A 14,200-nucleotide genomic window follows, 5' to 3' on the forward strand; every position below is an offset into this window, starting at 1 on the left:
AAATCTATCCAAAAAAAGGCATTTTTTTTCAAGGTCAAAGACTTCATTTCCCGTGAGCCTTAGCATCCAGTCATGAGGACTTGACTCTTGCCGATGTGTGTGTTTGTTATGTATTTGTAGTTATATAGAGCTAATGTTTGAAACATGACAACAATCAAGTTTTGTAAACTCAGTTTGTAGTTTAGTGTCCAGAAGGTGAGCAGACTATCTGTTTAGTGTTCCTCAAAGCTGAGTGCCTTGAGACGTGTATATAACCAGGGTCATCTACCAACTCCAACCTCACCAAGCAGAGCTAACGTGACTTCACTTTTCATTTTATTGATAGACTCTCAAGTTTGAACAGACCACTGTAGAATAACTGCTGACTGTAGGTTGGAATGGACATTATCACAAACAGCTTAGCCTGTGTTTTGCCTGTGTGTGTCGTCATAGGGACTACTATGTGCTGTAAACCAACCCAGTCCTGGACGGCCCAGCCACAAATACGACCCAGTTACAAATAACTATTTTTGGGGCTGATGATCTCATTTTAAATCATGGATTTCAAATCAGGCATGGACAAATAGAAAGGAGACTTTTAAAGGTCACTTCAAAACTCAACACAAAGAAATTGACCAGAAGACGAGCAACAAGACTGTTTTTGATTAAAGATCCCATATTACGCTCCTTTTCTGCAGTTTAATATGGATCATTGATGTCTTCATGAAATGGTAGTAACAGGTTTTGGTCCAAAAAGCCAATAAATAAAGCACAGCAGCATTGTTTCCAGGCTCTCATAGCCCCTCTGTTCAGAACAGTCTGATTTAGTGGGCGTGTCCTTCATATGGGCCCCGCTCTTCCACGTCACTGAGAGCGGCGCCATGTAACCATGACTACCCAGCTCCAAGTGCACAATGTTTAGAAAACAGCAAAGCTCGTTTACTGTAGGGGAGAGGAGTGGGCGGGGAGGAGGTTCAGGAGTATCTGCTCTGGTGGACCAATCAGGTCAGATTTGCATCTGATTGGTCAAAAAAGGGAATCGCTGACGTCAGCAAATCCCCAAAATCCAGACAGCTCATTTTAGGTCAGGATTTTACATTCACAAGCACAACTAAGTACAGGTTTTGTCATTAAATATCACATTTTGTGGGCTGGGAGGAAAGCCAAAGACCCACAAATTTAACTAGAGGACTTGATAAAGTGATTTTTGTATAATATGGGACCTTTAAGGAATCTGTTGCTTCTAAAGTCTTTGTTATAAAACTGTTTTGTAGAGTAATGACCAATGTTTGTTCTCATATTTTTACAATATAAAAATAGATAAACCTGTCGCTCCAGTTTTGATGTGCCTTTGAACTCCACTTCCTGAGTTAGTTTTAGTTTCAGACAGACGTCGTAACCTGGGGCACAGTCACCCTCCACTGTCTGTCTGTTGATCCATCAGGTCTGAACACAACAAGCTGCCTAAATTATTTCAGCAGTAATATCCAATACAAAGCTGGCTTCACTGAGGATGACAAATTGACATCCAACACACAACTCATGCACAGACAGCATCCTGGACTAAGTGTTGATTTTGCAGTGTGTGTCCTAAACCAGTGTGAGCCATTGCAGAAGAGCTGATGCTAAAGCATTAGAAATGCAGTATTCTGGTCATTTTACTAAAACAAGAATAATAACTTTTGAAAACGTTTCGGAGTAGGTATGTTACCTTTATCCGTATGTTACAAATCCTTCCTCCATCCTCCATAAATTTCCGGGTAGCAGGGCCAGTAGAGGAAGTCGTTACTGCATCGACACACAATCAAATACATTAAAGGGAGTGTGAATCAGAGCCAGGAGAGATTGACCTGTGACTACAGCACAAAGAGAGGAGACTTTTCTTTTAATCATTTATGGGCCTGACTGCCCTTCAAAGAGCTCCCCCCTGCCTGGTAAACACACACACACACACACACACAAGCACACATTCCACAATTAGAGCCAATTATGTCCTAATCAATGGAGGAGATTCACATTCTCCAATGAAAATCTGATAACCGCTTAACAGCCAGGGAGGTCGACCTGAACCGCCTCTATTCGTCTCCATTACTGAAGGAAAAGGGAGGATGTGAGGGGTGTGAAGAAACAGATATCAACAAAATAAGACACCAACAGTGAAAGGTGTATCTGCAGGGATCAAAGACACTTTTGAAGGGATCCGTTCACAACGTATAATTAAAACAAAAATCAGTGAACAAAGAAAAACACAGCAGTACATGATAAGATGAAATACTTGTCTTAATGCCATTTTAATGAGCTGTACAACATGAACAACAACATAATGCAACAAACTGTGTCCACTATGTTGTGTTGTCAGACAATATATGAAGAGTTAGATCAGCTACTCCCATCTTCTGTAAAGTAAAACTACTCTATGTCTTCATCTGTAGGGACTTTCCTTCAGTGATTCTGTGGATCTTCAGTGTTGTTTGGCTCACCTGAGGACACAGTCTGTCCAGATATTCATCCACAGCTAACAAGGCTTCTATTTATCCACCTACATTACGAGCTGTTGGACGGTCAGCGGCTGTGTGAGGTCAAGGCAGAGCGGTGATTAGAGGAACTTTAACGTGCATTAACAAAGTCTCATGACTGACAACTAGCTGCCCTGTCACCATCCATCACAGCTCCGGGTCACTATTGAAGACTGAGCTTTTATTTATGTGAAGAGTAACGCCAGTCCTTCCCCTCCCCCTTTCAGGTGTGACGAGTGTCGGCTCTGCTATCACTTCGGATGTCTGGACCCCCCATTGAAGAAATCCCCCAAACAGACGGGATACGGCTGGATCTGCCAGGAGTGTGACACCTCCTCTTCCAAGGTGAGACCGGACTCTGTTGAGTCAAGATAAGATTTCTGTTATGAACTGCTGAAAAATCTGTGTGTATCTACCAGTATGGTGTCAAACTTTTGTTTTGCAAGGTTGACAGCTGCAAAACCAACTTGAACTCGCTTTATAGTAACAAATTAATTAAAAGAAATAATGAGCACTGAATTTAGATCCCAACCCAACAACCACTTACAGTATCTTTGCAGGCTTGCTGGTTCTGTAGTTGTTCTATCTGCACTATCTAAGACTAAGAACATAATATTTTATTTCACAAAGTCCCTCAAATCATCCACTGCATAAGCTGTAAAAAACATTAGCATAGACTCAGTGACCTTATCCAATGAACCATAAAAAGGGACTCGAAACAAGCATTTATGACTTATGTATAAGGAAAAGTTGTCTTATCGGACTTAACATAAGACAGATTTGCCCAACAAGTCCAGGAAAAAAATCTTATTTCAACATATGAAAAGACAAAAATGAAACCTGAATTTGATCATAAATATGAAAAAAAAAAAAATAATATAAAAGCCAATTAGGTGAGAAAATTAGCTTGTTTACTGTTTTGTTTGACAAACAGAATTACAAGCTGAGAACCTTCACATCATAAACGTTGCAACATTTTGCTTGTGTATCGCCGAGGATAAACAAAGTCTTGCGTTTTTCTAGTCTGCAGTCAGACTAATGCTTTTCAAGAACATAGATACATTTAATACTTCAGTCTATTCATTTAAATCATTTTGAGCATTGTAAATCAAAGTGCACAAACTAACAAATTGTGGCAGCCATATATCACTTTTTGTTTTCCTGGTTAAACCGGCTCAATTTGTCAGTGTTGTCTGTCGGCTTTGAAGAGAATCAGAGATTTTGGAGAGAACTGCTGTTTCTGATTTACAAAAGTAAAAAAGGAATCTATTATCTTTTTTTCCCTCACTTACAACCTGGATCCATGCAGCAGCTGACCTTTATGTGAGATACTAAACCTTTCTTTTAGTTGACTGTACAACACATTTTAACTGGTTATAAACTTAGAGTTGGATCTTTTAATGCAGGGTTGACTCGTGAAGAAAAACAAAAACTCACATCTTTATCAGTTGTTTGCTTGTTTTGAGCAAATGAAATTGCACCCAAAAGTACCTCACACATTATCAGTTCACTAAAGCTGTGCTGGTCTGTCCTGCTGGGCTCTATATACGTGGAAAATGGAGGCTGAATGACACTCCTGCTGAGAGGGAGAATGATAAATGCCATGTTGTGAAAACTACAGGAGTGAAATGTTTAACGCTAAAGAGAGCCAAAGGCCAGAGCTGTTCTTTATGTTAAGTGGTTCCCATATGAGAAAACATCAAATTAAATGACTCTGTTTTAAAATGTAGCGTTAGTTAGTTTTTACATCCACATACGTATGAACAAACAAAAAAAAAATCAGAAATGAGGTGATAAAAAAAGCTTTTTTCTAGAAAACACCTGCAGAGTGTTGTTTACCTTACAACACTCTGCATGTAAGATGAGCTACAAAAAAATAAGCTAAACCATAATTTACAGGCATACATAAATGTTTGTTCTGCAGATTAATGGGACATCACACATTTGAAGACACTTTAAGAACTAAGTCACAATGAAAGCAGAAGTAACAATAAAAAGACTACAGGACCAGAGCAAAAAATACCAACAAACTTACAGTGGCCTTAAAGTGCAAAACACAAATACATAAAAAACATATTAGATAACACAAGTTATCACAAATCATAGTGTTCAAGGTAGGGTTTTCAGGATTTTCCTAAAAAATGAAATGTCAACTTTTACAGGAATAATCCAGCTCAATCATAACTTCTAGTTCTCTATGCATGTGTGTCAGTGTCAGTGTCAGTGTCTGTCACAATCCCCTCCTCGGCCTGTGTGTTGATGTTTTGGTTGTGTCGGGACATTTCTGGGTGGAGGGTAAGTGTGGTTACATCAGCCAATTACACCGCACCCAGTGCACAAGTGACTCTGCGTGTTGATCAGCCAGTGAAAGAAGCTATCCCAAGCTGTGACGATAGTGGACGTAGCACAGAGGAAGAAAAACACAACCAAAGTGAAAGAGAACGCCAAACAGATAAAGCTTTTAGCTAAATGATGGTGAAGCTTGGCTAGATTTTTATACTTCCGGGCACTTGGAGAGCAGCACTGGACAAAGAGCGACATGAGTTGGCTTTCTGCTATCCAGGTATATGTCAAATAACCCCGTGGTTTGCTTGTACTAACATGCAAAGTCCGGTTCACGGCTCAAGTCTCTCCCACGTAGAAATGTGATGCTGGAGGTGGTTGCTGGGCTAGAGAGTGCATTCACATAGTTTCATTTAGAGGCAGTGGGTGTGCACTACCACTTGCACCGAGCCAATGAAGAGGGGCCCAGTTTGAATTTTGTGTTTATTAACAAGTAACGAAAATTCCTGCAGACCCTACCTTTAACCCCTAACAGAAGAGGTAGGTAACTGTGGGTGACATGATTCTCCACTGATACGAAAATGTATTGATGAGTCCAGAACCACAACGTTTTACCTCTGAGGTAAAGATTTTATTAAATTACGACCATTTTAACTTGTTTACAAATGTCGCTGTGAAGGATCTTGAAAAAACACAACACCCTGTGTCCAAAGTGTGTCTACTGAACAGGCCACAGCCCAAGGAGTTTGATTCTTTTTGTAAAGCAAGGAACAGCTGCAACAATGCTCACCTCAAAGCCACCAGATCTGTTATCTTAGAATGCTGTTACACATACACCTGCAGGGTTGGTTATCTTAATGTGGGGATAAAAACAGTTTTTATTTGTACATTTTTTGTGTGTGAAACAACAGGAATAATGACAACTAGCATTAAGAACAGTTATTTTCAATCCAACTCAATATTTTCAAGACATTGGGGAACACATTAAAAAAATCCACCGAGCATTTCCTGTGTGCTGCAAAGTAAAAGATAGCAACAGACTAGTCAACTCAGAAAAAGGATTAGAACTAGTTAATAGAGTTTACTCTTCACCAAAAATCTTTATGTTTTTGAAACTTTTCTGTAATGTCAGAGATGTAGAATATCAATCTGAGCCTGAGAGAACTTTTCTTAACATGATTATCTTCTTGTTGGAATCATGTTATAGCAGTAATGGTCTGTTTCACGACTGAAGGCTGAAGAAATCTAACAGACCTAATCCAAACCTTTTGATTTATTTCGTTACTCCTGCTGCAAGAAAATCTAAATTCAGGGGGAAGGTTGAAAGTCTTTGAATTTCCCTTTGAGTTTTGGCATCTAAACATGCTGTGGGTGTTTTCTGTGATTGGAGGAAATTGTCAACTAACAGCAACAGCCACAACATAATTCAGATTCCATTGTTGGATTAACCATCGTTTTACCCTTAATTGTTAAATCAGTTTATTCACTCATTACTACATGTATTAAAGTGAGAAGACAAACAGAACTTAACTAAAACACCCCCAGCTATCTCTCCCTCCGCTCTCCTCTGAAGCATCGTGTCCTTGTGAAGTTGCTCCCCTCCTCTTCCTCCTACTCCTCATCCTCCTTTTTCTTTCTTTCTTTCTTCAACATGTTAACATCAAATGTTCAGACCTCAGGGTTTCAGCCCACTCTGCCCCAGAGCACGGTGATAGTTCGCTGCTGACAGAAGGATAACATTTTCTTCATTGACATGAAAGATAAGTGTGAATTCCTCTCCATCCCTTCGCAGAGCAGCAATCACTTGTTTTGAAGAACTGTCAGAAGTTCAACGAGTGACTTAGATCTATTTATGTTTCAGAAAGAAGTTCATTTATATGTAAGGAACGTCTTATCAGAGGCAGTCTTACTATTCAGTTTGAGCTGAAGATGTATGTTTAAGCAACAAATGGGTGAGCGAAGCCAACACGTGTACGCCGTTCTCTTAATGTTGCAGGGTCTACATTTTGAGAGGCAGTTAAGAGTGTGACATTTTTGAGAAAGCATGGTGTACAGACCTTTTAAGGCGCGAGGTGCTCCAAGTGTCTCAGTAATAGCAAGTGTGGGGAGATAATTGACTCCACTAAGGGCATCTAAAAAGCACTCTGAGATGAGAGCTGTATTTAAGGAAAGTTTTATTATCTGCTTTTAAATGCCAAGCCATGCACCGTTTTTGCCTGTGGGGGGAGGATGTTTCTTAAATGCCAGCATTAAGTGCAGAATATTACCTGATCGCAGCGGCTGAGATTCAGCTGCCAGCAGAGATAGCTCCTGGTCAACTCCTCTGCATGACAGTCTGCTACAAAGAAGAGTACAGGAAGTGATTTGTCAAAGCGCCCTGCAGCCACAGCTCTTATCTTTGAGGAATATGTTTGACATCTGAGGGGAGGGCTACGCAGGAAGCAGCGCAGAGGATCTTACGGGGTTTGATGCTGACCGTAGTTTTGGTTTAATGTCTTTGAAAGAAGACAGTTTGTGCTTTTCAAAAGAATCAAGGTTTTGCTTGAAGTTACAGTATGAAAGTCTATTTATCTTTTGTCTGAGCACGGTTCACAAACATTTGGGTCACATAAAGAGCTGTGTTCACACCAGGAGAGAAAATCGTGCTAGAGGTATTTGAAACCTGGGTCTTATTTTTGGGGGTGCACCGATACTGATCCTGGTATCGGGAATCAGTCCAATCCAGGCCCTCAAAGCTGGATCGGGTATTGCTGGGAAGGTGCTGATCCAGACAACCAGCTATATGCCTTTTTTTAACTATCTCTCTCCTCTAATGACCTTTCTTTATTTTTTGTTGCATTATCAGTTTGCGGGGTGTAAGAGTTTTCAGTTGAATAGAATTTCTGTACATTCTGAAGCTTTGTTTTGATGGTAATCATTTAAGTATTTTACAGTTTAAATAAATTAAGACTTCAGTAATTTGGTATGTACTCACTTTTTGCCTTGTACCCAAAACATTACTAGTCTCATTCCATGGGCATGCAAGTTATTGTTTAAAATTGCTATCAGATCAGTATCCATATTAGTTAAAAGCCAAAGCCCAGGTATCAGTGTTGGTATCGGTATTGATATTGGAACCAGAAAAGTCGGAACAGCGCATCCCTACTTATTTTGATGGGCTTTGGGCTCTAATGATAAAGGGATACAAAAAAGTTTCAGCAAATTAGGAAAACATTCTGCAGTTGCTGCAACATAAAGGCCTGTGTCTTTGTTTAAGTCAATTTACCTTAATAAACCAATGACTCTCAAGACAGAATAGGACTTCTTTTATGAAAATTGTCAACCACAGTGGCAGAGTTGAAGCTATCCTTTTTCTAATATAAAATGTTTAATAACAGAACATATTAAGCGCACATAGTATTAGAAAACAGACTTAGCTGTCACTACTAAGAGAAAGGGAAGTGCCACAAGACAAGTCTGGTAACCCAGCACCACGAATTGCAGGTGAATGCTTAGAAATTTAAGATATGGATGCCATTAGGGAAATGAAGACCCATTGCCTGAAATTCAGTATGTCATGTTCACAACAAATGTGAATACAATCATTAGGGCAGTTAAATTACATCAGAAGTCAATGTAAAGACCCAAGTGAACACAACTTCTTAATCGACGGTGCAAATGGTGTAAATTCCAAATTCCCCCATCCGCCATCTTCAAACAGCCAAACCGTTGTGATAATCTTTTCCTTTTGTACCTGTTATGGTTCAACCACGGCCGTTAAATTTAAGTCTCTGTTGGGGCATTTACCTGGCTCATGCATAACCCTCATCATTTTTTTTTCACCATTAGTAAAAACAGATGTTTTGTTTTTTTATTTACCAAGTATCTGAAAATATTTTAGCAAGGATCCCTACAGAGATATCCATAACTAGTCTTTTGTCTGTTTTCTCTACAAAGACACCAGACTCCTTAAACATAATAACCAGTGATTTAACTTTACTGAAAACAGGTTTCACTGGTCTACAGCAAAAGTCTGTCAGTGTTCAGATTTCTTGAAGTCTCGGAGCTGCATCAGAAATATTAACTCCAAATTTAATCTAAAAAAGAGAAGCATGGTCATGATGAAAGCTGTAAAATATGTTGATTTTCCGTTTATAGTGTAAAACCAAACTAGCCAGTATGAGACTTTGCTGGATACAGTGAAACTGAGACTCAGCAGAAACAGATGAATGGGTGCTGCAAAGCTGAAACAAAGTTTAACAAAGTAATTCTGGTTTGATCTGAGCCTATAGGTCATCAAAGTGGAAAGCTTCAGGTAGCTGGAAACAAGATATCCAAACACAGTTCATGGCACTCTCATATTATATACATCAGGAATAATTGTTGACTACTTCCAATCAGCCTAGATGATGTCAGTCAAAAGTGTCTAGCTGATGTCTTTTCACTGCCTTTCCCCCAGCAGCTTTTTGTTCTCATTGAGTCTTTTCCTCTGAATTGAACTTGTGTCTCAGTGATGGCCTGATTAATAACAATATTTGTCCCAGTGGTGTCGAGATATTTGTAGAGTTGTAATCATAACACAGGAGCTGCTGCGTTGCGTGCAGGAACAGCAGGAACATGCAGGAGCTGATCGTCGTGTCGTAGCTGGCGTGCTCCTGTTGTGCAAAGGGCCAATAAAAGGCTTTATTAGACAGGCTGGAGTTCATTACAGACGCTGTGTGTCTCCCGGCCTGCTTGGCTTAGATAAACCTTGCTCCGACCAAGGCCACATCCCTCCTGCTGTCTCCCCCGGGCCTCGCTGAATTGATTTCAGTAATAAAGTGACAGTCTTTCTGTAATATACGGACGGCCTTTAATTCCAGCCTGTTAGCGTGCCAGGAGCCGCTTGTTTAAAGCTTTATTTACACCCTTCCAGCGCCGCCTGGCCTGCCGAGCTACACGGTGAATCAGAAACCAGAAGATTTGGATAAAAGGTTTGAAATGCCAAAAGCTCTTAAAGTTGCCCTGGCAGTGTTTAAAGTACTCAGCTGTGAACTTGTGTGGGATGCACCACTTCAGCGGCTCTCAGACGAGCTGTCATCAAAAGGATTGCAACTGTTGAAATTACAGCGCGTATAAGTTTCATTTTCTCCATTTCCTCCACAGCCACAGGCCTACTCCTACTCAGAAAACACTTTGTATTTGAAGTTCCTTTATGGCCGCAGAGCTTTCATATCTGTTTACGTACATATGACAGTAGGATGGTGCTGGCCTGTTCCCTCTGCAGGCTGTTTATGAGGCTGAAGTGTTTGTAATTATTGATGTTTGTGGCTGCTAATGTTCGTTCTGATGTTCAGAGGAAGATTACCTTTACAAGCTGTGCCATCAATCAGAAGCTTCATCACTTGACCTGTGAAAGACTGTAATTAAGTTAGCCTAATTAGCTTAATGAAGTGTCTCACTCGGCTGACTTTACTATATCGAGGAAATTGAAAGAAAAATAGGCATCATTACTCATCAGATGCTCTGAGCGAGGCAGAGGGAATGTATTTTTACCAACTATCTCTGAGAAAAATCTCACCTTTAGCCTCTTTTTATTCTCTCAATGAGGCGTTTTTCATTAGCACTGTGATTGGTTTAATCAGTATCATCGGAGCGTTGTGGAGTGGAGATAAATCCCTGAGTGGGATTTAAATTTGTGGCTCTCTACTTTCTCTGATCTGTATTCAAGTTTAATCTTTAGGCCGTGAGGACCGTGCGATCGATAAGTCGAGGCTTTTGCTAGAGCATATGAGGTGCTTAGAGCATGATAACCTCATCAATGAGAGCTGTCTCCTCAACGTGGCCAAAGTTTAACCACAGTTTAATGTGATTTACAGGCAGCCAGTGGCAGCTAAACAGGGCCAGCTAGCTAAAGTAGCCTGCAGGGAGCACAGGACATGGTCAAGGGTGGCCAGGCGGGACGCCGAAGACGAAGAGAAAATCAATGGCTGGGAGTCACCTCAATCACTTTAACTAGGCGCTACAGACGCCCGCGCCCCTCTCAGGGGCCAATTTGTGGAGTAAAGAGGAGTGTGTGATTGCAGTGCAGGTCCCCAGCGGCCCCAGCAGCCCATTTTTCTAGACCTGGCTCGTTCTAATAACCCTCTTAGCGCAGGGCTTCCATGAGACCACCCTCGGACCCCTTCAGTATTTTATGGTCGTGAACAGTGGAGCCGACACGAGCAGCAGCTCCCGCAGCCTTCGTTAAGATAACGTCCTCCCTCCTGACTCCTGCTGCGTGGGCAGAAAGCATGCTGGATGCTAATGACTCTCTGCACGGAGATACTTCTGTTTCCTACAATAAATATACATCATAAACTTTAGTTTAATGTTTCTTTTTGTGAAACCACTGCAGCTTATAAAAGGGAAACTGTAAGGACATTTATCTCTAACACATGGAAGAGTAGTCTTTTTCCTCTGATGTGTTCCTACAAATGTGGACTCTAATTGAAAATGGAAGTGTTAAGGGTATTTTAAGCATTAAAGTTTCTGTTTCTGACCATCACTGTGTTTCTCTAGCATGGCCGTGGATGTTTGGATGCTAGGAAAAGAGTCAGTGTGATGGCAACAAGAGGCTGAATGCATCAGGTCGACTTTTATTCATTGGCTATCACTGGTTGACAATTTAGCAGGGCGAGCATTGGCAAGAACCTCATGATATGGTATTAATATCACAATATTGTGGTATACTGTGATATTCTGCACAATTAACTAAGAAAAAGTATGGATGATGTTTATGTATTTAACACACTATTTGCCAAATTTGAAAGGACAAATCAAGTCAAAGCTATTTGATTAAAAACAACTTTTTTGTTTCATTGTTTTTTAAATATTGAAAGTCAAACGCAGTGTTACATACTTACACTTAACTTGAAAACATAAACTGCATCAAGCTTGTGACTCAAACTACGGTGACATTACACTGATGTTGCAAAGACATTAGTGGGTGACTGATAAATGTCAATTGATGTAACCCATGTTTCCCATAAAAAATTGGTTATTGCGCAAAGAAAAAGTGTGCATATGACTTTATCAGTCTACTATGCTGTAAAAAAAAAAAACTTTAATGATTTTAAATGTTGACCCCCCCCCCAAAAAAGAAAATATGTGATGTCTATGGAATCAAAACCCTAATCATCAAGTTCAGAAATAAAATATTTTTAATATACTTTGAGATTATATTTATTATACAATGGGCAACATACAGTGGAGTAACTCTCCGGTGCCATCTACTGCAGTGGAGGTGCAGAAGTTGTAATTTAATTCCAACGCAGCTAAAATGTGTTTTTTTCATTTTTCGTAAAATTATTGATATTAAGAGTTGAACTATCAGTATTGTATTAGAGGTCAAAGTATTGCAATGTATTACCATAGGGACATTTTTTCACACCTCTACGATTTAGCTTTGTGTTTATTCCTAAAGAAGTAAAGAAAAAGAAGTTGTGGCCTGGGTAGGTTGAGAAGAAAGACGCCATTCAAAAAAAACACAACAAACAACATAGAAAATCAAGATGCTCACTGTGTGGTTGGGCTCCATACATTTTCGTTCGCCTCTCTAGTTTTGCCTGAATTTCCTGTGAGTAAACCCTTCCTAGTCTTAATCTAAAGGGAGAACCATACTAAGTTTATATGGAATCAAGATCAAACATGAAGATCTCTTTATATTATATAAAAAATAATCAGCGCCTTTCTGTTATTTTCTTTCATGAGATTGTTTCTGTCTTCTCTCTGACCTGCTGTGCGCAGCAGCCTCGTTCAGACATGAAGCAGAAAAAACACACGAGCAGTTTTACAGCATAAAGGCACTCAGGCCTTGTTATGATCCCCAGCTTTATTCTAAATGCTTCAAATAGAAATCAGGGAGAGAGCAGCGACTGTAGATCCTCTCTCAGCGAGCGCCTGTAGTCATCTGACCGGGCGATAAAAAGAAAAAGCTGCTGGTGAATTTTTCCTCTGATTAAATTAAGTGTTGCCTAGTAATTTCACCTCGGTACCAGTCATGCCTCACTAAAATGGAAATACGTTTCCTGGAAGAGACAAAAAGGATGTTAAAGAATGCCCTTTGTAATAAATGAAATGGGAATTGCAAATATGCGCAGTCATGAAATTTAATTGTGCTCTGAGGTTTGTGGATGCTGAGGAGGAGGAGGAGGAGGCTGTGTGGGGGCAGAGGTGGTTAAATGTAGCGCGTAACGCAGCGCCTGAACAGGCTAATGAAGCTGCTGTTTATGACCCGCTGCAATTGTGTCATCTCTTGAATGGGGACAAGACACCAGGACGCACACACACAGAGGCACTTCAACACACACACACACACCAGAATAAGCGTCTGTTTACTAAATGTGGAATAGTCTGTAGTAAATTTTATTAATGTTTTAACATTTTACTAAGAAATGAGGAAGAATGAGCTCAACTGCTGTTCCCATTGAGAGCTGAGGAAGGATCACAGCATAACTCAGAGCAAGGCAGCCAAACGGGGTTGAAACTGTCTGCTGTACAGCTGCACTCAAATTATTCAGCCACCAATATAAATGAGGTTTATTAGCAAAATTTACAAATGTCCATCTGTTTTCTCTAAGTAAATCAAACAAGAACAATTTAAATAGCTCAACTAGACCATTGTTTGCAAGCATTTTTTCTCAAATTCCAACAAAAAAAGCCAAAAGCACCTTTAGCACTAGCTTTTGGCAGCATCCCTTAGGGTTCTTGGCCCATTCCTTGGCCACAGTTCACCATTATCCTTAGATTTGCATACTGCAACAGCCTTTTTTACATCCAAACATAAATTTTCTCTTGGGTTCTGGTCTGGTGGCTGTGATGGCCGCTCTAGAATACCCCAGTATTCCCTCTGAAATTAAGCCCTGGTGGACTTTGAGATATACTTCGGATAAGTTTCCTGTTGGAAAGTCCCAAAACACTCAAGCATCCTCACTGAAGGTACGACATTCTCACTGTGAATTTCCTGAAACTTGATAAAGTCCATCTTTCACTTCACACATTTCTGGTATCCAGAGCCAGAGGAAGTAAAGCAGCCACAGAGCATCTCTAAGTCACCGCCATGCTTCACTGTAGGCAGGGTCTCCTTTACAACAAATGCTTTAGTTTTTCTCAGCTGACCCTGAACTGAAGCCCCAAAAAGTTCCAGTTCTGTAGCATTGCTCCACAGAACATAGTCACAAGACGTATTTATATGGTTTGGAGCCAACTTTATCATACTTCTCGGTCAGTTAATATTCACACTAGAGTGTGACTATGGAGACCTTCAGCAGTAAGTGTGCGCCTTACTGTGCAATCTGAAATCGCAGGCTGTTTTCCAAACCGCCTACTACACTAGCAGTGCCTACTATTTTGGCTGAAATTCAGTATGTAGTCGGTAGTAAGCGGAAACTTGCAAAATCTGCAGTATACTAAAAATCCCCAGA

The 14,200-nt window shown here is 40.3% G+C and overlaps 1 protein-coding gene across 2 annotated transcripts in view; it reads left to right on the forward strand.

Moving 5' to 3' along the window:
* The window catches only part of phf14 (PHD finger protein 14), a 90,480-nt gene that overhangs the window by 62,792 nt on the left and 13,488 nt on the right, over nucleotides 1-14,200 (forward strand). For both annotated transcript variants that reach the window (XM_074686478.1, XM_074686479.1), the window contains exon 17: nucleotides 2,723-2,840. In XM_074686478.1, the coding sequence (XP_074542579.1) occupies nucleotides 2,723-2,840 (118 nt within the window). The remainder of the gene's footprint in view (nucleotides 1-2,722; nucleotides 2,841-14,200) is intronic.

The sequence above is a fragment of the Halichoeres trimaculatus genome, unplaced genomic scaffold (assembly GCF_033239565.1).
Source record: "Halichoeres trimaculatus isolate MK-OKI-2021-1 unplaced genomic scaffold, fHalTri1.1 fHalTri1_scaffold_14, whole genome shotgun sequence".
Classification (NCBI taxonomy): Eukaryota; Metazoa; Chordata; class Actinopteri; order Labriformes; family Labridae; genus Halichoeres; species Halichoeres trimaculatus.